The sequence below is a fragment of the Neomonachus schauinslandi genome, chromosome 11 (genome assembly GCF_002201575.2).
Source record: "Neomonachus schauinslandi chromosome 11, ASM220157v2, whole genome shotgun sequence".
Taxonomy (NCBI): domain Eukaryota; kingdom Metazoa; phylum Chordata; class Mammalia; order Carnivora; family Phocidae; genus Neomonachus; species Neomonachus schauinslandi.
This window is the reverse complement of record NC_058413.1, coordinates 42,863,778-42,886,341: the sequence shown is the minus strand read 5'-3', so window position 1 is coordinate 42,886,341 and position 22,564 is coordinate 42,863,778. Positions and strand designations below refer to the sequence as shown.

At 49.8% G+C, this 22,564-nt stretch overlaps 1 protein-coding gene across 1 annotated transcript in view; it reads left to right on the top strand.

Moving 5' to 3' along the window:
* The window catches only part of SPON1 (spondin 1), a 246,612-nt gene that overhangs the window by 203,759 nt on the left and 20,289 nt on the right, over positions 1-22,564 (top strand). Inside the window, exon 7 of the mRNA XM_021685787.1 lies at positions 13,647-13,711. Within this exon, the coding sequence (XP_021541462.1) occupies positions 13,647-13,711 (65 nt within the window). The remainder of the gene's footprint in view (positions 1-13,646; positions 13,712-22,564) is intronic.

The window sequence follows — 22,564 nt, the reverse complement described above, 5'->3', positions numbered from 1 at the left end:
GGTCACGGAAAAAGAGGATCCAGGGGTAACAAGAAGGCATCACCAGGGCAAGGAGGTAGGGGAATGGGAGATGTTGGGCAAAGGGTACAAAGTTACAGTTACATAGGATGAATAAGTCTAGAGATCTAATGTACGGCACCGTGACTATAGTTTAAAATACTGTATTGGGGGCGCCTGGGTGGCTCAGTGGGTTAAGCATCTGCCTCTCGATTTCGACTCAGGTCATGATCTCAGGGTCGTGGGATCGAGCCCCCATCAGGCACCGTGCTCAGCATGGAGTCTGCTTGAGATTCTCTCCCTCTCCCTCTCCCTCTGCTCCTCCTCACATTGGTGCTCTCTCTCTCTCTCTCTCTAATAAATAAATAAATCTTTAAAAAATAAAAATAAATAAAATACTGTATTGTATACTAGAAATTTGCTAAGAGAGTAGATTTCTAGCGCTCTCGCCACAAAAAACAGAAAGGCAACTATGGGAAGAGATGAATATGTGAATTAGCTTGAGGGCAGTAACCATGTTACTTACCATGAGCAGGTACACCTCGTTTTATTGCACTTCACTTTACTGTGCTTGCCAGATACTGCTTTTTTCCCTTTTTTTTTTTTTTTTTTTTTTTACAAATTGAGGGTTTGCAGCAACCCTGCATTGAGCAAATCTTTTGGCGTCATATTTCCGGTGACATTTGCTCACTTCGTGTGTCTGTGTCACATCTTGGTCATTTTTGCCAACTTTTTGATCATTCCCTTTTTGGTAACTCTTTGGTAATTCTCTTCAAACTTTTTCACTACAGTTATGTTTGTTACGGCGATCAGTGATCATGCTCTCTGAAAGCTCAGATGACGGTTAGCATTTTTTGGCAGTAAAGTATTTTTTTATTATGCACATTGTTTTTTTAGGCATAATTCTGTGGCACCCTTACCAGACTTCAGGGTGGTGTGAATATAACTTATATGCATCAGGAAAGCACAAACTCCATTTTATTCCCCTTACTGTGATACTAGCTTTCTTGTGGTGGTCTGGAACTGAACCCACCAGATCTCCAAGGTAGGCCTGTGTCTGTACGTCAAAACACGGTGTTGTACACCTTAAATATATACACTTCTACTCAAAAAAAATATTAGGCATTTCAAAGGAGGAGTTGCTTGAGGGGACAGGGATATGTAGCCATAAATGGACAATTACACGGAAGGAAGTGGTGTGGAGACCTGCGCATGTAACTAAGTAACCAGGGCTACCCGTTCATTACCATTCGCCTGGCCCTTCACTTAGGCCATCTCCCTCAGTCCTCACATACTATGATTAATCTACTAGAGGACATGCCCACAAGAGCGGGGACTTTGTTGTCTTGTCCACTGCCCTATGCCCCATGCCCAGCACAGTCTCTCACCCGTAAAGGGAGCTCAATAAATCCGTGTTTTACGCATGAGGAATCCACTGAGAGGACAAGCGACTTCCCCAAACTTACACAGCATGTAAAGTGGCTGAGCCAAGATTTGAACTTCAGTCTGACTTATTCCACCATACTGCTCTTTAATTCCTGGTCCCCTATGCCACAATCATAACTAGAAGCTGGGTTTCACAGCCAGGGAAACATCCCTTACCAGGGGAAGCCTGGCAGAGGCCAGCCTCTTACATTCCCGGAAGGGACACCACTTTAGCGTCAGCCACAAGGCACGTCTCCTGTTACCTCTGCAATCTGTCCCCGAACCTCTGTGAGGACATGGGGTGGGGTGTCTCAGGAATGAGAAGGGTTAAGCTTTTACAGCTTGCTGAAGCTGTTCCTTTGCATTTATTTTTTTTTTTAATTTTTTTTTTTTTAAGATTTTATTTATTTATTTGCGAGAGAGAGAATGAGAGACAGAGAGCATGAGAGGGAGGAGGGTCAGAGGGAGAAGCAGACTCCCCGCCGAGCAGGGAGCCCGATGCGGGACTCGATCCCGGGACTCCAGGATCATGACCTGAGCCGAAGGCAGTGGCTTAACCAACTGAGCCACCCAGGCGCCCCTGTTCCTTTGCATTTAAATAGCACAATTGAAGAAAGCAGCTTCTGGAATCTTATTTGATGCTAGCCTTCTGAGCACCTTAAGGCATGCCTATTTCTCCACCGGCCAGGTCATTTGGAGCTTCATTACTTAATAATTTGAAAGCTTTGTATGGAAATCAGTGGATGAAGGGAGACGAAGTGAAATGTTATTGTATTTAAGGACCCAGCAAAACAGGCTCACAGGACAGTACCTGAAGCTTCTACCTTGCTCTCTAATTCAATATAGGGTATTTTAGAGATCATCTCATTAATGATATAGCTCTTTTAATAATGAACCCAAAGACCATAGAGCAAAGTAAAAAAAGATACAAAAGCATATATGTGTGTGTTTTTACACTGCTCTATGGTCTTTTTTTTTCTTTTTTAGATTTTGTTTATTTATTTTAGAGAGAGAGTGTGCGTGGGCAGGGGAGAGGGCTGAGCACAGGGCCGATGCGGGGCTCAATCTCACGATCCTGAGATCACAACCTGAGCTGAAACCAAGAGTCAGCTGCTAAACTGCACCACCCAGGCGCTCCTGCTCTATGGTCTTTGAAGTCATTATTAAAGGGGTTATTTCACAAATGAGATCATCTCTGAAGTATATTAAATTATAGAAAGCAAGGTAGTTTGTGTACTCATCTATTTGTATAATAATCTAGCTACTATTGTGCAAAGAAATGGTAGGGGTAAAGAAAATGGGTGTGTATATATAACAATGAATTGATAGTAGCTGCTAGGTAAGGATGGTGGGATTATGGATATTTCTTTTTGCATCTCTCTCACACACTCTCTTTTTCTCTCTAACATCCTATAATATGGTTACATTATTTGGTGGTTTTTTTTTTAATTTCAAAGACCTTATTTTAGTAGGTGAGGTAATTTCCATCCTGACAGAGCGCCTACCTGGCCCTCCTCACTTGCATTAGCAGCTGTTATGGGCATTGCCGAGGGCCCGGCAGAATCCTTGAGTGGCGGGCGCCTGGGTGGCTCAGTCGGTTAAGCATCTGCCTTCGGCTCAGGTCATGATCCCAGGGTCCTGGGATCGAGCCCCAGTTCAGGCTCCCTGCTCCACAGGGAGTCTGCTTCTTCCTCTCCATCTGCTTCTCCCCCAGCTCGTGCTCTCTCGCTCTCGCGCTCTCTCTCTCTCTCTCTGTCTTAAATAAATAAATAAAATCTTAAAAAAAAAAAAAAAAGAATACTTGAGTGGCTTTGTCAGTGAAGCTGTCCTCACATCCCCACCTCTGCAAGCCTGGCCCTCCCTCACACACCCTCCCCTGCTCTGCTGTCACCAGAGAGCCCATCAGAGTGTGGCCTGCTGTAACTGCTCATCGTGCAGGGAAGGCAAGCTCCACGAGGCAGGGACTGGCGTCGCTCTTGTTCTGGGCTCTGTCTCCAGCCCCCGCGGTGGAGCCTGGCAGAAGGTGCGGGCTCCCCCAGGATCTGCCGGGCCCCCGGCAATGCCCATAACCTCAGCCGTCAGTGGCCACCGCACCGCACCTTGCTCTCCCCTCCTCTTGCTCCATCTGGAAGGCCGCCCCTCCGTCTCGGGTCTGGATCTGGCCTCTTCTCGTCTTTTCAAGGACCCCACTCTTGCAAGTGCACCCTCTCTGTCTCTGGCAACAGCCCTTTCTCTTTCTGCATTAGATTATACCCTTCCACATACCAACATGCCGTAATGTCACTCATCTTTTAAAGACTAATCTCACATGTCCTTCCTGCTCTTGCCAATTTTCTCGACATCCCGCACAGCAGACTCCTCCAAAGAGCTGTCTGGACTTGCGCCCGCTCGTCTTGCCTAAACCCGCTTCGGGTGCATCTGCAGCAGTGACCAGCGAGGCAGCGGTGGGGCAGCAGGGGACTGTGGGGGCATCGGGGGATAGTGGTGGCAGCCGAGAGCAAAGGGACAGCAGGGGGACAGTGGGGACAGCACAAGAGCTTTGAAGAGGCCCTGGGGCAGAGCCTAGTGCCCTCCTGTCTCCCTGCCAGTCCCGTGTTAGGCTCTTTGCCGTCCCCACCCTCTTCTCTGTCTCTGCCTACTCCCCAGGTTCTCTGTCCTGTAACTTTAACCACCACCTACATGCTGATGCCTTTCAAATTCATATCTCCAGCCTGGACTTGTCCCTCGAACTCCAGCCTCATATATCCAACCGCTGACAAGACACCTCCCCTTGGAGTCATCCTTGACCTCTCTTTGTTTTACAGCCCTCATCCACTGTCTCCTCAGCTCCCATTGCTCTCTCCTGGTCCGATGCCCCCTGCCTGCCCCCTGCCTACCCTCCCCCGAGCCCCACTAGCGCTTACTGTCCCAGAGCGTTCAGCAGAGCCCTCTGAGCATATCAATCAAGTCACACTCTCCTGCCTGCGGACCCTTCAGCGACATCCCGGTCCCGCAGCACTCACAAGAAGTGCCCTCGGACCCCCGGGAGGGCCGCGCAGGCCAGAAGCTTCCTCTAGCTTGTCATTAATTAATCTTTTAATTAACTCACCCATTAATCATCCCCTGCATAATTCCTCCAACCCAAGCCAATGCTGGGGGCACAGGGAGGACACAGTCCCCAGCCCTGCTCTCCCGCTGGCTTCTGGGGCCAGACCTGGACTGGAGCTGTCCAGGTCTGGGGGAGGCAGGGAAGAGGGCCAAGGGGTGTCCAGTGCTATGCTGCAGAGGGTTGGGGCGCCACCCTTCCAGGCACCTGCCGCCGGACCTGGCCTAGGCTTCCTTGAGACCCCTGCCCGGTCAAAAGCAGACAGCTTCTGCTGAGCGTGCCCTCTCCCGTGTGATGTCCGAGTCTCACCTGGCCTGCCCCCTTTTCTACTTTTCTGCTCTGGCCCTGGCACTTAGTTCTCTTCCGATTGCTGGAGACAGGGTGGAAGGTGGGGAAGAGGGCCTGGGAAGGGGCTGGTGGGACAGAGAGACAGACATGCCCCATCGACCTCCCCAGCTCCCTCTGCTCCCTGGGGCAGACTTTCACAAGCATTACAAAGGACAAAATGAAAAAGCCCGGAAAATGAGCTTAAACACAGGACTGACACTTCGGTCACCAAAGGACAAGCTAAATCGATGCCTGCGGCTAGCAGAGGCACACAGAAGGAAGGCCCTCTCTCTCAGGTCACAGGGTGATGCCCATCCTCAGAGCGCTCCACCTGCCAGCGTCAGATGCACGTGGAGGGGCAGACCCGGGGGTCTCTGATGGGCCCTTCCCCTCTGGCTTCAGAAATGCCAAGCTGCTTTCACAAAACTGTCTCACGGGAAAACTGTTATCTACAGCATGATGCAATTTTCCCATCAGAATTACAGGCTGTGTTTGAAAAGAACTAAAAAGAAATTGAATTTGAAATGCTTCTGTGCAACCACCTCATCTTCTTGTGGATCTGCTAACGGGCTTGAAATAGCGGATCAGACGTGGCTTGTGACAGCAGCTGGGGCCCCGGGGGGGCGAGGCTCGCTAGCACCCACCGGGGGCTGACTCAGAATTTGTGAGCTCTGACCATGGTTCCTACCGCGGCCCCTTGTCCTGGCCCGTTCCTCTCCGTCGGGTTCAGGCAGTTCCAGCAGAGCTGTCTGGCGGCACTCTTCCCCACCCTGCCGGTGCCCCGACCCACCTGCTCCGTGCTATCTCGGAGCGTCGCTTCACACGGCTAGGCCGACGGACTGCTGGTAGACCGAGCCTCGGAGGACACCAGCCTCTCATTCATCGACAAATATTGCTTGAGCACAGTCCTAAATACTGATAGTACTGCTAGTACAGCATAGAGCAAAACAGAGGAAAGCCCTTGTCCACGGGGTCCCCTATTCTAGCAGGGAGAGATAGACCATAAAAAGTAAATAAGCAGGGACGCCTGGGTGGCTCAGTCGGGTAAGTGTCCGATCTTCATTTCCGCTCAGGTCATGGTCTCAGCGTCGTGAGATCCCAAACGCCATGTCCAGCTCTGCCCGGAGTGTGGAGCCTGCTTAAGACTCTCTCTCGGGCGCCTGGGTGGCTCAGTTGTTAAGCGTCTGCCTTCGGCTTGGGTCATGATCCCAGGGTCCTGGGATCGAGTCCCATATCGGGCTCCCTGCTCAGCGGGAGGCCTGCTTCTCCCTCTCCCTCTGCCTGCTGCTCCCCCTGCTGGTGCTCTCTCTGTGTCAAATAAATAAATAAAATCTTTAAAAAAAAAAAAAAAGACTCTCTCTCCCTCTCTCTCTGCCCCACCCCCTGCTCCCTGCTTGTGCACATGCTCTCTCTCAAAAAAAGAGGAGGTGGGGGCGCCCGGGCGGCTCAGTTAGTTAAGCCTCCGACTCTTGGTTTCAGCTCAGGTCATGATCTCAGAGTCATGAGATGGAGCCCCATATTGGGCTCCATACTCATTGGGAGTCTGCTTAGGATTCTCTCCCTCTGCCCCTCCCCCCACTCCCTCCCTCCCTCTTCTCTCTCTCTCTCTAAAAAAAATAAATCTTTTTTATTTATTTATTTTTTTTTAAGATTTTATTTATTTATTTGAGAGAAAGAGAGAATGAGAGACAGAGAGCATGAGAGGGAGGAGGGTCAGAGGGAGAAGCAGACTCCCTGCCGAGTAGGGAGCCTGATGCAGGACTTGATCCCGGGACTCCAGGATCATGACCTGAGCCGAAGGCAGTCACTTAACCAACTGAGCCACCCAGGTGCCCCAAAATAAATCTTTTTTAAAAAGTAAATAAGCCAAGTCGACAATATATCAGTGACCAATGGGATGAAGAAAATACAATCAGATAAAGTGATGGGGACGTGCCGGGTTGAGGAGCCAGCAAGGGACTGCTATTTTCTTTTAATTCCTTTTTTGAAGGAGAGAGAGCGAACTCATGCAAGTGGGGGGAGGGGGCTTGAGGGAGGGGGAAAGGAGCAGAGGGAGAGGGAGAACATCAAGCAAACTCCACGCCCAGTGCAGAGACTGACGCAGGGCTCGATCTCATGACCCTGAGATCACGACCTGAGCCAAAACCAAGAGTGGGTCACTTAACGAAATGAGTCACCCATGCGCCCCATGGGATTGCTAGTTTTAAGAGTGGGGACAGGGAAGACCCCAAGAGAAGGTGGCATTTGAGCAAACACCTGGAGGAGGCAAGGGAACGAGCCTGTGATACTTGGAGGATGGCGTTCCTGGCACAGCAAGTGCTAAGGGTGCCCAGCGTGTCCGAGGAAACAGGAGACATCCAGAATGGCCAAGACACACGGAGGGAGGGACAGAACCCTGAGGGTTAGAGTTAGTGAAGTAACGAGGGGCGGCATGGCCACTGAATGGGCTAAGAGCTGGACACTGACCCTTGGCAGCGGTGAGGTCATTGGTGATCTTGACCAGAGCAGTATCAGAGGAGGGAGGCATCTCAGTTACTTCATCTGAAAAGTGGGACCCATTTGCCTGCCTCCCTCAGAATTCTGCAGTGCAGACCTCATGAGACCACGGGCAAGCCAGAGAGCACCACCAATATGAACCATCTGTTTTTATTTATAACCCAATAAACCCAGAGCTTGTTGAAACAATGGGAAACTATGACGCTGGGCACAATTGATTTTAAAGATGCTTATAGCCCCATTATCACCTCATAAAATGGCTCATTTCCTGCTGCTCATCACCAGGACACCCACCAAGGGATGAAAAGTTCCCCTCAGACATGGAAGCCATCAGGGTTGATATTTTTTATGGATAGTAACTGGGAATTCTGGGAAAGGATAGAAGGAAATAATGGAGCCAAGCACCGTTCACCAGAGTCTTTACATAAGATGCCCTCACAGAGGGATCCGGGTGACCCTGTGTCTCAAAGCAAGGGTTCTTTGGGGAAAAGCGTCAGCCAGGGGCAGCCATGCTCTTGAAAAATGAACGAAATGGAAGAGGGACGAGAGCAAGATGAAGAGGAAGAACAGACAAAATGAAAAGAGCAGGAGTTTTGGAGTCAAACGCATCTATATTGAAATCATGGTTCCTGGGTGATCTTCACCAAGTCACGTGACTTCTCTGAACCTCCATTTCGTCATCTGCAAAATGAGATGATAGCTATTCCCAAAGGTTTTCCTAAGAAACCAGCTGATGAGTGCAAAGAAATGCGCGATGGGGGGTGGGGGCACTCTCTGTGTGAGCATGTGGGTGTGCCTTTAATATCGTTGGATTCCCCCGCTTCAGGAGCAGTTCCTCTCCAGCTCAAGAACCCTGTGCCTCCCCTGCTCTGCCTCAAAACCAGTTCTCAGGGCAGCATGAACACTGCCAGTATCCTGAACACTGTCCGAGTGCAGCTGTAACATCCAGAACTCAGAGTAGGTTAGGACATGGCCTGGGGCCAGCTGAGGCGCAGGTGGGCAGGAGGGCCCTGACCTTTCTCGAGTGGCTGGCACTCCTGCATCACAGCTCAGCCTCCCAGCTCCCCTCTGCCTGGCTTCCCAGGGTGACCAGTGTGGTCTCCACAGTCAGACTGAGATTTGAACTCTAGCTCTGCCATTGACCAACTGGGTAGCTAATCTGGCCAAATAAATGTGTTTCTGAGGATTAAAAAGTGTACACCTACCTACCCTGCAAATGTGTTGTAAGGATTAAATAAAATGCTCTATGAAGGTAGTTAGCAAGATGCTTAGCACATCAAAACAATAGATCACTGTTGTTATTGTTGTTTCTACTTGCTTTGATCACTTTCCTCTCTGATTATGGACTGCACCCTTTTCTCTTCCTGGGGGAGGAGGCAGGTTGTCTGGACCGACTCCCAGACTATAGGCCTAGGGCGGGACGTGCTCAGTGCCGCCGGCAGCAAAGGGGGCCTCAGGATGAGGAATGAGGTTGTGGTTCAGGGCTGGGAGGTGAAGGTTCAGGCAGGCACAGGCAGAGAGGGCAGAGAGGAGGTGAGGAACAAGGCAGGGAGGAGGTGACAAACCCCGGTCTTTCACCATGGGCATGACTGAGATGTCCAGAGCCCTCCAGGATTGACCCTCCGAGGGTCAATGTTGGGCGGGGTTGGTTCTGACACCAGCCCCCACCCGATCCCTCAAACCCATATTCTTACTCTCAGCTCGCTCAGACTTGCTATCTCCTAATACCGATGTGATTTCCACCTCCAACCTGTCCCCGGCCTGTTTTCCCCCTCAACATGACCCTCCTTCCTCCAGATCTGACCTCAGCCTATGGCCAGTTGGGGGCTGTGTGATTCCCAGTTGGTGTCGGGGCTTCTGAAGTTGGAGTACAACTGTATCATCTTCACAATATTTTTACCGAAAGCAAAACAAAAGAACTCATCCCCATGGGGACGCCTGGGTGGCTCAGTTGTTAAGCGTCTGCCTTTGGCTCAGGTCATGATCCCAGGGTCCTGGGATCGAGCCCCGCATCAGGCTCCAGCCCTGCATCGGGCTCCCTGCTCAGCAGGAAGCCTGCTTCTCCCTCTCCCACTCCCCCTGCTTGTGTTCCCTCTCTCGCTGTGTCTCTCTCTGTCAAATAAATACATAAAATCTTTAAAAAGAACTCATCCCCATGAAGATGGACACTAGTGACCTGTGGTTTCTTTGGGGCTTTTTATCTTAATTGGCATATCTCTGGAAAAGTGCTAATGTCATACAAAAGAGGCATGAACTGTGAATACCCTGAAACACTTGATTTGAAAAGAGTCCTATGGGAGATGTAGAAGGGCTCTAAGGATTCTTGAAAGATCCTTTCTGTGCCTTAGAGACTTGTTAAAACAACTTTTCATTTAAGTCGAAAGTTTGGATGGCTTACTCTGACTTTAAGTCCTTCATTTTCCAGAATGGAAAATGCCCAGCCCCCCAGCGGCCCCATCCAAGGCTCACCCAGCTACATAAACCTCCTTTGTATGCTCCCTGAGACTCAGAGCTTGACTTTAAGTGAGGGAGTGTTCTCCCAAGGCGTTGTGGGTTTGGAGATGCAACTGTGTGTTTCACAATCTGTACTCAAGCAGTGCAAATTGATTCTCATACCAGCTTGGCCTGAATGTAAATGAGAGTAAGAATAGTAGCTAATATATGCTTATTCGGGCACTGTATTAGCACATTCTATGGATTATGTCATTTAGTCCCCCAACAACCTCATGTAGTAGAGACTCTTTTTATTGTTGTTTTTAAGGTGTATTTATTTTAGAGGGGGGGAGGGGCAGAGGGAGAAGGAAAGAGAAAATCTCAGCAGGCTCCCCGGTGAATGCAGAGCCCAACATGGGGCTCGATCTCACCACCCTGAGATCGCAACCTGAACCAAGAGTCAGATGATTAGCCGACCACGTCACCCAGGTGCCCCAATAGAGAGACTCTTTTTAAATCCCATTTCACAGATGAGAAAGCTAAGAGAGGTCAAGAGACTTGCCAAAGGACACAGAGCTATCTAATGGTGCAGTCCGGATTTGAACTCAGGTGTGATTCTATAGTTTACGCCCTCAAACACATTCCTGTCCCATTGGCTGGCTCAGTAAATACTAAAAAGTTTGGTAGTATTGACTGTGCCCAAAATTGTGGCAACATGAGCACATACACATCTTGCGGGGGTGTAAATTGGTACAGATTTTCGGAGCACGATTTGGTAGGTCCTACCAAAATGATAAATTTGCTTCATCTTTTAATCATTCCTGGCAATCTATAACACAGGAAGCCTTGGATTTATAAACAAAGAAATACATATGCAAGTGTTCATCATAGCATCACGCGTGGAAATAAATATCCACCAATAACGCTGGTTAAGTAAATTACAGAACATCCATGCCATGGAATTCCACTACACATCAAAGGCTTTGCTTTTTCAACAATTTGCTGAGTATCCATCACACTGGATATGGCCATGAACAAGCAAGCCAGACACTCTCCAATCCTGCAGAAGTTAGGTTCTACGAAGAGAATTTTGATGCTTCAAAAATTTTTAGCTTTTTAAGTAAATTTTCCATAATGCTCCTGCTTTCTTATTTGATTGGCTAACACAAATGATCCCAAACAAGTAAAAATAAGCTGTTGACCATTCAGGTGGATGCAACCACTAGCTGAGACAATTTACAGCGAGAAACTGTTCTAAGGCCCACACACGTAGATCCACCATCCTTGGAGCTTCCATAGCTCTCAAAATTACAGGTAGAATTTCATCACCATAAATAAACACTAATGGAGGGCCCAAACAACTTTTGTTGAGTTATATACTGCAAAAGTAAAATCAATATGTCATTAGTTGGGACTTGAAAACGAAGATTTAATTATAATGCAAGGTAAATCTGCAGGGCCAGCTAACTTGGTGGCCATCTGACCTCCACCCACATTGACTTTACTTCTTAGTAAAATAGTTCTTCAAGGGCAAAGGGATGGTCATCAGACAGTATCTCGTTAATTGGCTCTCCTATCTTGTATTTCTCTTTTATACATCTGGACTTGGTTTACCATAATTTGAAGATCTCCAACACTAAAAATCAACAAAAGGATTGCTATGATGCAGGATCTACTGACATGGAAAGTTTCCCCTGATATGATATTAAGGAAGAATTTTTAAATCATGGTGCAGAATAAGATGTTCAGTATGATGCAGTTTTTGTGGGAAGAGCTCTATCTAATGTACACACACACACACACACACGCAGTTGCATATGCATAGTAAAAGGTCTGGAACGATACACACCAAACTGTAACATTCTGGAGAAGGAGGCGGAAGGCAGGGTAGATGCCAGGGCGGAATATGCTCCACATTCACACTGTGTGCTTCTGTGATGCTAAATTTGTCTACAGTAAGCATGTACAGTTCTGCTTATGCAATATTCTGTATATATAAAATCGAAGGAAAATAAAGTATACCAGAGCTAGATGATGAAGGCCATGTAGGAGAACTCAGGAATTAAGACATTGTCATGGAAGTTGTGGGCAGCCGCTGAAGGGCTGAGGCAGGGAATGGAGATGGTTGGATTTGCAGCAGCGTGGAGGGTGCACTGGGGGGGAGGAGGAAGGTGTGGAGTCCATGGAAGGGCTCAGAGGACTTGCAGACCGAGAGCTTGGACTTGGACTTGGAGCCCGACCGCTGTGAGGAGCGGGAGATGGAGGACTGGAGGAGCCCTGGAGGAGGTGCGGGTTTCTGGGGTCAGAGGCAGGGCTCACATGGGATGTATGAGATGGTACCTGGGCAACCAGGTCACGGGAGACCCAGCACTGGTGTTGTGTCTCACACGTGACTTCATGCTAGACAGCCTCTCTCAGCCATTCACCAGATATTTATTAGAAAAGAGGGAGGGATACGTTCCCAACCAATAAACAAGTCTCCCACGAGCCATGTAAACCACTCGGTTGGACTGAGAAATGCTCTCCTTGCAGTCATGTGAATGTGGGGGTGTCTTTGCATCCAAAGATTCTTTCCTCTGACCAAAAGAGGGAACCATCAGGGAAGCCTGAGCTCAAGAAGAGCTGTTGCCTCTGCTAGCTTGTCCCCAAGACCGGCTGTGGGTGCCCGGGGCCACGCTAGATCTGGCTGAGCTCCTGTCCTCTGAAAGGCCCACCACCCAGTGGGTTGCAGGTGAGGCGATCCAGGCCAGAAGGCTTTTCAGAATCTTTGGGCCTGAGCCTGGGGACACCTCTGATCTCCTTCCAGTTTCCTCAGGGCTGTGGGATTTTCTGGGCATGGTACCCACCAACTGAGAAGTTTACCGGTTCCCCCGAAGTATGTTCTAGGCGCTTATGCCAGGCATGGCTCTAAGGACCAGGGCAGAGCTCTAAGCCAGCCAAGCGAGTCTCTGCCCCCCTGGAAACCAGGGACCTGTTCAGTCGGCAACAAAGTTCTTCCTTCCTCAGCTGGTGACATTCTAGGTTTTTCTGGGCATAGTGGACGGTGGTGTCTGAGCAGCACTGGGCCCAGCCAGGGGACGGGGAGATCCAGGACCAGCTGAATCCACTCCAGGGAAGGTCCCTAGCCAAAGCCAGATCTGGGCCTGTGGAAGTCTTAAGCCTTGAAAAGGTTATGATATTCCTCTGCTCCGATGTGTAATTGAAAATAAAAACCCAAACAAACTGCAAAGTTAAGCAAGATCAACAAAGTTCTGATTTTTGCCCCTCAATGATGACTTAATGCTTCAAAATGCTAATCATCAAATTCTTCCTCAAGAAAATCATTTTACGTGCCTGTGCTACATGCTGTCCAAAGCAAAATAGAGCAGAATAATATGAGTGGCGTGAGGGGGGCTGGCCCCAGACTTTGTCCTGGCCTCCTTGTCCAAGGGAGTCTGATCAGGCATGCGCGTCTCAGCAGCAGGAGGGGCCCCGGGAAGGACAATCCTCTGGAGCAGGTGTTGGCTACACTGCAGCCCCTCATGTAGCCACGGCCGGGACGCGGAGCACGTGACCTGCCCTCCGGGCTGGCCACGATATAGAAGTCTAGCCAGCCGAAGCAGAGTCCAGGTCAGAGCTCTGGCTACAGTGGGGGAGGGGTGGACTGGGCTGGAAACCCAAGTGTGGCTCGGGGGGCCCATCCCTGTGCCGCACACACCAGACACAGTGGCAGTTCAGCCCCCCACCCCCTGGGATTGCCGAGACTCCGGGGCTTCCCTACCCGGGGGCAGGCAGAGCCTCCGCAGCAGGTAAGGCAGTGGGGGTGGACGGTGTCACCATGTCAGACCTCTTGTTCCCAGGAGCCTGGCTCTCCTCGCTAAATATCTCTTGTCCTTTTTTGCAGAGTGATGAGGTCCTCACCGTCATCAAAGCCAAAGCTCAGTGGCCAGCCTGGCAGCCTCTCAATGTGTAAGTAGCAACCAGACCCTGGCCATGCCCAGCCCTGTCCCAGCCTTGTACTCAGAGCCACCCAGCTTCTGGCCACCGCCTGCCAGCTGTGTCAGTCGAGTCAGCAATACCTCTCAGGGGGAAGAGCAGGTGCGGTGCGCTGCCCACGTGTGGGGAACCACACTTGCCCGTATCTTCTCAGGAGAACAGGTTTGGTCTCTGTTTCCCCCAGTGGTTCTAATACCACAGAACCAGACACAATGAAAACCATTCTGTGTTCACTCATGTTCTCAGCACAGGCCGAACATGCCTTCGCACACAGGGGTTCTCACCCGAGGCCAAGTCTGACTCACAGAAGGCTAGATTTACCCCAGTTTCCATTCTCAGTCCCCGTCTCTTTTCTGTCTACTCTATCTCTTGAAGATTTCATCCTCCCTTGCATTTTGGTGACCAAGGGTGTGCTGATGGCCCTATAAACGACCATTCCCCCAGGTAGATATGTTTGTGTGTAGGTAAGTAGGCAGATATGTAGATAGGTAAGTAGATAGATCATCCATCCATCGGTTTCCTGGACACCTCTCTGGAGAGGGTGTACATGGACCTGGAACCCATCACTAAGTCCTATGGATTCTGCCATCTTCATATCTCACAAATCAGTTTCCACCTGACCCTTCTCCCACTGTTAGCTCCGACCACCATGTTTTCTCCCCTGGACTGCTTCAACTCTTCCCTCTTCCATTACGCTGTCACTGGAATGATCTTTTAAGAATCCAAATCTGATTGTGTCCTCCTCTCCTTAGAATCCCACCATGACTTCTCTTAGTCTCCAGGATCACTTTGTGAGGCCACCGAGAGCCGGACACACCCCAGCCCCTGCCTCCTTTTCCTCAGGACTCAGGTCTTGCTCCTCCCTACTCTGCACCTTGCTCTGGCCACACTGAATCCCATGCAGTTCCTTGAGCGGGCTCTGGTTTCCCTCATCCTCTAAGGATGCAAGATTTGGAGCAGAGTTCTCGCCAGCCACATGAAAGTGGTTGATGATGAATGGCTCGGCCAGCTAGTCTCTGGAGTATCTATACCCACTAATGATGGCATTGAGGAAGACAGCAGCAACCCGGGCAATGCTGAGATTCTGCTCAGTGGGAGAAAAGGCAAATTCCAAATGATAGGAGGGGAAGCACAGGGTGAGGTAGCAGGAGCAGGGGGAGGAGGCGCTCTCACACGTGACCAGCTGGGAGCAGGAAGCTGGTGCCATGCCAGGCGCCTGGTGCCCACCTCCTTAACCATTTGGCAAATCAGTGGTCCATTCCCCACGACGGGCCAGCCCTATACAGCCAGTCCCCACCCCATGGAATGCCCAGCGGGGGGATGGGGTGGGGGAAGATGGACCAAAAACAGAGTTCTACCATTCCAGAGCTGCCCTTTGCACACGTTCAGGTGGCACCACATATACGGAATATATATAATATGACGTCATCATGGTAGCCGTGTACGCTCCAAGGGGGTAAATGTTATGATGAGGATATCAGTGGTTCCAGAAGACCAGAGAAGGCTCACAACCCCGCCGAGGGTTGGGGAGAAGTCATGAGGGCCTTGTTTAGGAGACGTCCCAGGGCTGTCTGGAAGGATGCTCCTTGACCCTGGAGAGGCCCAGATCTGGTAGTACTGAGGCCTGAGGCCCTACGTGGAGACCTGAGGAGAGAGAGAGGCCCACCCTTGGACAGCTGACCCAAGGCAGCCCAGCTGGCTGCATGGAGGCCTTGTCTAGCTTGCTGTGATCTCCTCTGAGGAAGCTGGGCCCAGAGTGGTTGAAAATCTGCCGAGCCCTGGAAGTGCCTTTCCCTCCGAGGAGAAGCAACAGAGGCAGGCCCTGCTGCCCAGGCTGTCCCCTGGTAGGTGGGCATTTGTCTGTCTCAGGCCTGTCCCACCAAAAAACACTGATGTGAATTCACAGAGGCCCTGAGCCCCCTTCACATAATAATCATCAATCAGAAAAAAAGGTCCACCATGAATCCTGCTTGCTCAGGCTCTCCTCAGCAGCTCCCAGCTCCAGAACCTGTATGTGAAGGAGTCCTCACCATTGGCCCTCGAAGCAGGCAGGGGCTCAGGGCCAGGGAGCGGTTGGGGGCATCTGGGCCAGAGTTTGTGGATGCAAATGTTGATACCACTAAGCAACCCTGAGCCCAGTTTTCCCTTAAGGAGCCTGGGTTTAGGAAGATGTAAAGCAAGGTGCTTCCAAAAGGAGTGAGGAAAGAGAGAAGAGAGAAAAAGAAGAAAGCTGAGAGCTGACCTTTTTGTTTTGAGCACCTACTATGTGCCAGGTACCCGGCAAGGCACTTCTGTTCCTTATCCCACTTCATTCCTCACACATACCCCACAAGGTAGGGATTTTGAGCCTCACTTCGCAGACAAGATTGAGGCTCAGAGGTTCCATGGCAGGTCCAACCTCAGCATCCAGCTCCACCGGCGGAGGAACTAGAATTCCAACCACATCCAGCTGCCTCCACCACCTGTGCCCTTCACTTCTAACAAAGTCCCTCCAACGAAGTAACAATTCATTTAGTGTCCATTTTTTAATCAATCGAGACATACACTCTATCTGCCAGTCAGACTTCGGGCCAGCATGAGATGAACAATGTGACCACAACCAAACTGTCTGACTCCTGCCCCAAAACAAGACAGGATCTTGACTTTCACTTACCTCGTGTCCTTCTGTCAAGGATGACCGAGACATTTCATGGCCTCCACAAATATTTGTGGTGGGTCTCCAAGGGGAAGTACTGTCAAAAGTGCTTAGGAATACAGCAGAGTTTCTCATGAATTCACAGTCTGGTGAGGGAGAGAGACATTAACCAGATGATGACAAATGTGATGTGTCTGCAAAGTAAAGACATAAAGTGCCATGAGAGTATGTGAAGAGGACCCTGACCCAGCCTGAAGGTCAGAGAAAGCTTCCTTAAGGGATGGCAACTAAGCTAAGAGTTAAGGAATCAATAGGATTTGTCTAGGTAAAGAAGCAAAGCAAGGAGAGAACATTCTAGAAAGTCTAGAGAGACCATCACGTGTCAAGACCCTGAGGAGGGATCGGCATGCTTAAGGTACTAAACAGTTGTGGTGTAACTAGGTCCAGAGATCACAGGTGAACTTGGTGTGGCGCCAAGCCATGCAACATTAGGGATTTTGATTTTTACATTAAGAGTAATGGGAAATCGGGGCGCCTGGGTGGCTCAGTCGTTAAGCGTCTGCCTTCGGCTCAGGTCATGATCCCAGGGTCCTGGGATCGAGCCCCACATCGGGCTCCCTGCTCTGCGGGAAGCCTGCTTCTCCCTCTCCCACTCCCCCTGCTTGTGTTCCCTCTCTCGCTGTGTCTCTCTCTGTCAAATAAATAAATAAAATCTTTAAAAAAAAAAAAAAAAAAAAAGAGTAATGGGAAATCATTGAAGGGTTTTAAGCAGGATGACAACACGATCAGATCTGCATTAAACAACAACAGTAACAACACTCTGGCTCCAATATGAAAAGATTAAGACTAGAGGAAGCAAGACCAGTGAGGAGAATTTTCTAATTCACAGTGACCTTGACAAGGATGGTGGGAGGGGAGATGGGAGGGGTGTAGAGACCTCAGAGATGCGTAGGACTAGAGCCCACAGGCTGCGGTGATAGGATGCATAAGGAGGGTGAAAGAGGCAGAGAGATCTAGGTTAGTAAGTTGGCGGGGCCACTTACAAGGTTTAGAATAGCAAACGAAGTTCAGTGGGAAAGCTATGGTAGAGATGCCTTCGAATTATCCAGCTGGAGGTGTTGCCCGTTAACTATGAAGTTCTGAAACTCGGGGAGAATTCTGCACTGACATATAAACTCGGGAGCCATGAAGGAGTAGTAGACTATCAACGCCAAGGTCACGAATGAGAGAGAGCCTGAGGATAAGTCAAAGGCTTAAGGCTAAGTCCCGAGGAGTTCCAACATTTACTGCTGAGGAGGACCTGCCTGCGAAGGGAGGAAACAGAAAAGGAGTAACAAACTGACTGGGGGAAGGAAGCTTGGTATCAGGGAAGCCGAGGGAAGAAAGCTGTGCCCAGTGCGGCTGAGAGGTCATGTAGGATGAGGGCTGCAAAATGCTGGTTGGATGGATCAACATGAAGAAAAGCAGGGACCTGCTGAGCGATGGCGGGAGGCCTTGAGCAGGATGAAATGTGAACAGAAAGGGGGTTTACGGAGTCAGTGTGTACAGGCAAGTCTTCTGTGCACTTTGCTGGGAATGAAGAGGGACTGAGCAGTAGCTCTCAGGAGATGAAAGAGTCAATGAAGTTTTGTTTGTTTGTTTGTTTTTGCCTTCTTTTTTAACATGGGAGAGACTTTCTGAAAAACTGACCAAAAAAACCCACAAAATACTTGGGGACACCTTCCCACCCTTCACCCTTCCCTCAGACTTCCTGAGACCCCCGTGAAACAGAATTAATCAATGGCAAACATCAGACCTCCCAAACACCCAAACCCTCTCCCGCCCAGCGCTACCAGCTTGTTAAGGGAAAGGAATTTTCCTTTGGTTTTCCCATACCCCAGTCTCCCCTTCCCTCTTCCAAATCGCATTAGGAAGTCAAATTAGGAAGCCTCCACGCAGCCAAGTTTTGTTTTGCAGAAACAGCCCTGCCCCCCTTCACTGAGCCCTCCTGATTGAGGTTAATGGGATTCCAGCCTCCCTCGGGCTGTGGAAAGCCAGGGTGACCTACTTTGTGAGGTCCTGCCCCGTGAAACTGACTTGCTTTTCAATGATCTTCATCTTTTTCCCCAGGACCACTTCTCAAAGGACAGCCATGAACGAACAAATTAGCTGCTGACTTGTTTAGCTCAATAAATCAAGCTGCGGCTCTGTCAGCCCAGAGCGCAGGTAGAGACAGAAAAGACAGATGCTGAGCAAAACCCACATCCTTCACTAGTTCCTCTGGCGCCTGAGTAGAAAATGACCAGGTTTCCTGCAGGTCGATTCTGAATTTCCACCACCCAGTTCCTCCAGTTTCATCTGAATACTAGGAATTACTGGAACTTTTAAAAATCATTTTTTATTCTCATAATGAATCTTGTAAGGGACTGCAGTCCCCTTCATGATTCCCAGCCGCTCTGTTTAATTAATATTTGATAAGACAACCATTCATGTGTCCTCCAGACAGCTGAGGGGAGGGTGGATCAGAGACACGGTCACCCTCTCCAGAAATCCTGCCTCTGGAGGGTCAGTGCCCCGTAAATCACCCAAGCCACGGTCCTCCCCAAGAGGACGGGGGCATCTCTCTCGGATCAGGGCTGAAAGTTTCAGGGCCCTCCCTGCCTCCTGTAGCACTTGCCCAGGTCTGTGGATGCCCTCAGGATTGCACAGAAGACTGGCCTTGGACTGGCGGAGCAGGCGGTAGATCGAATGGGCCAGAGGGACCGGAGTCCTAGATGCCTCCAGGTGATGAGCAGTTTTCCGAGGCAGGAAACCGCACTCGGACCTGCCTCCACCCACGCGGGGCTTCAGCCTAGCGCATGGCTCGGGCGCCTTCTAGTGGTCCCGTGGGGTTTCTGCAACTTCGAAAGCTCGCTATTGGGGATTATTTGAAATACAGAGGAGACAGAACTCAGCATATGAGTGACCTGAATTGCCAGCGACTTGAGTCTCGCCAGTGACCTGAGTCACACTGCTTTGGTTCTGAAATTTCAAAGGGGATAATACGTCCTTAGCAGGAGCATAACAATCCCTTACTGCCTCTTTTCTTGTATGGTGTTTTTCGAAGTTTTGTTTGGAAAAGCTGAATGAGTAGAAAATCAACATTTACCAAGTCCTGTGATGTGCGGGTCACGATGATAAGCAGTTTCCTCACACAAAGCCCTTGGGTGGGTATGATGAGGCTCCCATTTTGCAGCCCTAGTGACTGCAAAGCATGCTGGGGTAAAAGGCCGTGGCACAGAGCTACAAAGTGGCTGAACCCAGATGCAAATCCAGCTGCCTCGTCCAATACCCTTTGTTCTTCCCTACTCGCTGCCTCTCTGAATGTAAGAAGGCAGGACACTTCCCCATGTCTTCACTTGCTCTTCCTTTTTCATTTTGCTGGCATGGACTGTCTGTTCCTAGCTTTCCTTTATCTGTTGAGATAGGGGTGTTTTTCTTGCAGATTTGGATTAGCTCTGTATCCACTACAGATAGTCACATTGGTCAGTCACCATGCGTGGAGACATTCATGCCAACGTGCCATTTTTTTCTAATTCAACACTGTTGTTTCATTACACAGGTATCTTCAGTTGGTGTATAATTCAGTTGCTTTTGTGATTGCTTTATTGTTTCAAAGCTGAGAAAACTAACATTTCTCTAACAGATCAGTAAACTTGACTTTTTTCCTATAATCTGGTTGCTTTCCAGGTAGCTCTGGATTTTTTATTTATTTATTTTGGTGTATGAAATTAGATGCGAATCCCATATTTTTTTTTTAATTGCAGTTAAGTTGGTCCAACCCCACTGTTGCACAATGTTTCCTTTCTCCCCCTAATGTGAGAAGTCTGTTTTGTATAATACGTTATCTAAAGTTTCTGGGATCTCCAATCTATGCCATTCATTTCTATTTCTTTCTTATCTTGAATATGACACCATTTTAATTATCATGATTTATAATATACTCTGTTATACGGTATGGCCAGATCAACACTCTTCGCTAGAAAACTGATAAAAATTTAAATCCCAGGTGCGCCCGCGTGGCTCAGTCGGTTAAGCGTCTGCCTTGGGCTCAGGTCATGATCTCAGGGTCCTGGGATTAAGACCCGCATCAGGTTCCCTGTGCAGTGGCGAGTCTGTTTCTCCCTCTCCCTTCCCCTGCTTGTGCTCTCTCTTTCTCTCATACTCACTCTCTCTCAAATGAATAAAATCTTTTAAAAAAATTTTGAATCCCAGAATAGAAAAATAAAACCAAATTAACAAAATATCATATATGGGAAGACATGGTATATAAGAAAGCGTGAATGTGAATTTTTATTATGGTTTGGACAAATTAAAGAATTCCAGTCATACCTCGCTTTTCCAAAGAAAACTCACATATATTCTTATCCATTTCATCATTTTAAATAGCATTTTTATTATAGAAGTAACAAATACTTTGAGGTGATTTTTAAATTAAATTTGAAGGTCAAAGGAAGTACACGAGTTCCATACTCATTTCCTAAATTAAGTAATTTTATTTAAAACAAATATTTGAGGAGAATCCACTGCATGCCAAGTTCTGAGCCAGGCTCTGGGATATAGCTGTAAGCAAGACAAGAATCATCTCTAGTCTTTTGGAACCTCATGGGCAAGATGGAAATTAAACAAGAAACCCCAAAGAGTGAGCTCGGCACACTGGGAAAGTGCACCAGGGGTCCTAAACGATTTGAGGAGAGGCCAGGAAATGCTTCCTCCAGGACACATTATGTGAGCTGGAGGGGGCGGGGGGGGTCAGGGGATGAATTTCCCAGTCAGGGGCAAGAGAAAAGAGCAGAGCATACCTGAAGATGCTAGAAAATTGCTAAAATTGTTCCCAGGTCTTTACAGATTCAAATTTGCCCTATTACCCAACCTAAGGTCAGGCATTTTGTGCAGGGATTGGTTGCCCCAAATTTCCTATTCCTTAAAACTCACCAAGGTCTGGAGGAGACCTCAGTCAGGTTACAGAGTTGGCCAAAATGCATCTGCGGAGAACAGTTTGCATAATGCCTTGTAAAACCCGCCAGGTTCTCAGATGGTCACATCCATCAGCTGAGCAAAGTATCAGGCGGCCTGTGGGGTCTGGCTTGGTTCCGGTTCCCCAGCACTGGACTCCTGAGCAGAGAGGATTTTGCCCCTTAGGTTGTCATGGTGAATAGTGTCACCTGTGGATTACAGGATACAAATGACTAACCGGACTCAAAGCCACATGCCCAGGGGGAGGGGAAGGTAACAGGTGGAGCGGTTGGTCTCTATGGCAATGGAAGAGCGAGTCTGCCGGCCACGGGGCCAAGCCAAGGAGGGCCGGGGCGTAGTACCGCCCGTGGAGATGTCCGCGCTGTTGGCCTCGCACTGACGAGAAGGCGGGCCCTGGCCCAGGTCCCGAGAGCCGCTGGGTGAGCAGTGGCCCAGCGACCCGGAATGCCGTTCTCGTAGAAGCCAGGTCTTTAAAGAGGCCGCGGAAACCACCCACCGCCAAGCCGGTAAACGCACACCCCGGAAGAGAAGGTGAAAGCCCCTGGTTTGTGCCCATCTACACAGCCGGCGAGGCAGGTGTGGGACACAGCAGTTTCTAAAGGCTTCCGGGAAAAGCATCTCATCGGAGGCCCGCAGCATCCCTGCAGGTGGTGTCACAACGGAAGCCGGTCGGTGACTTCAGGCCAAGACCTAGAGCCCGTGGTGGGGGAGCTCAGGTCCTCACACACTCCCCTGTTCAGCTGGCCCTCGGGGCACCTGGGGCCTGGGGGGCCGCTCGGGGCTCCTGCCCTCCCCCCGCCCCCAGAGCTCCCGGTCTGCACGGGGAGGACCACATGGTGACGGAGCGATGTCAGCCCTTGGGTAGTGTGTGGAAACACGGACCATGGGCACGGGCCCCGGTGAGGGGCATCAGAGAGGCCCCAGGATGAGGTGGCTCATGACCCGAGGCTTGAAAGATGAGCAGAGCAACGGTTCTCAAACCTGGGGTGCATTAAGATCAGCTGGAGGGGTTGTTAATCTAGAAGGCTGGGTCCCACCCCAGAGTCCCTGCTGAAGCAGCTCTGCGGTGGGGCGCAATAATTTGCATTTCTAACAAGTTGCCAGGCACTGCAGATGGGCTTTCCCAGCAGGGGCAAGTGCACATGGGACTGGCCCCGCAGCCGGCCTGGCCAGGGCACCGGCGGGGGGGGGGGGGG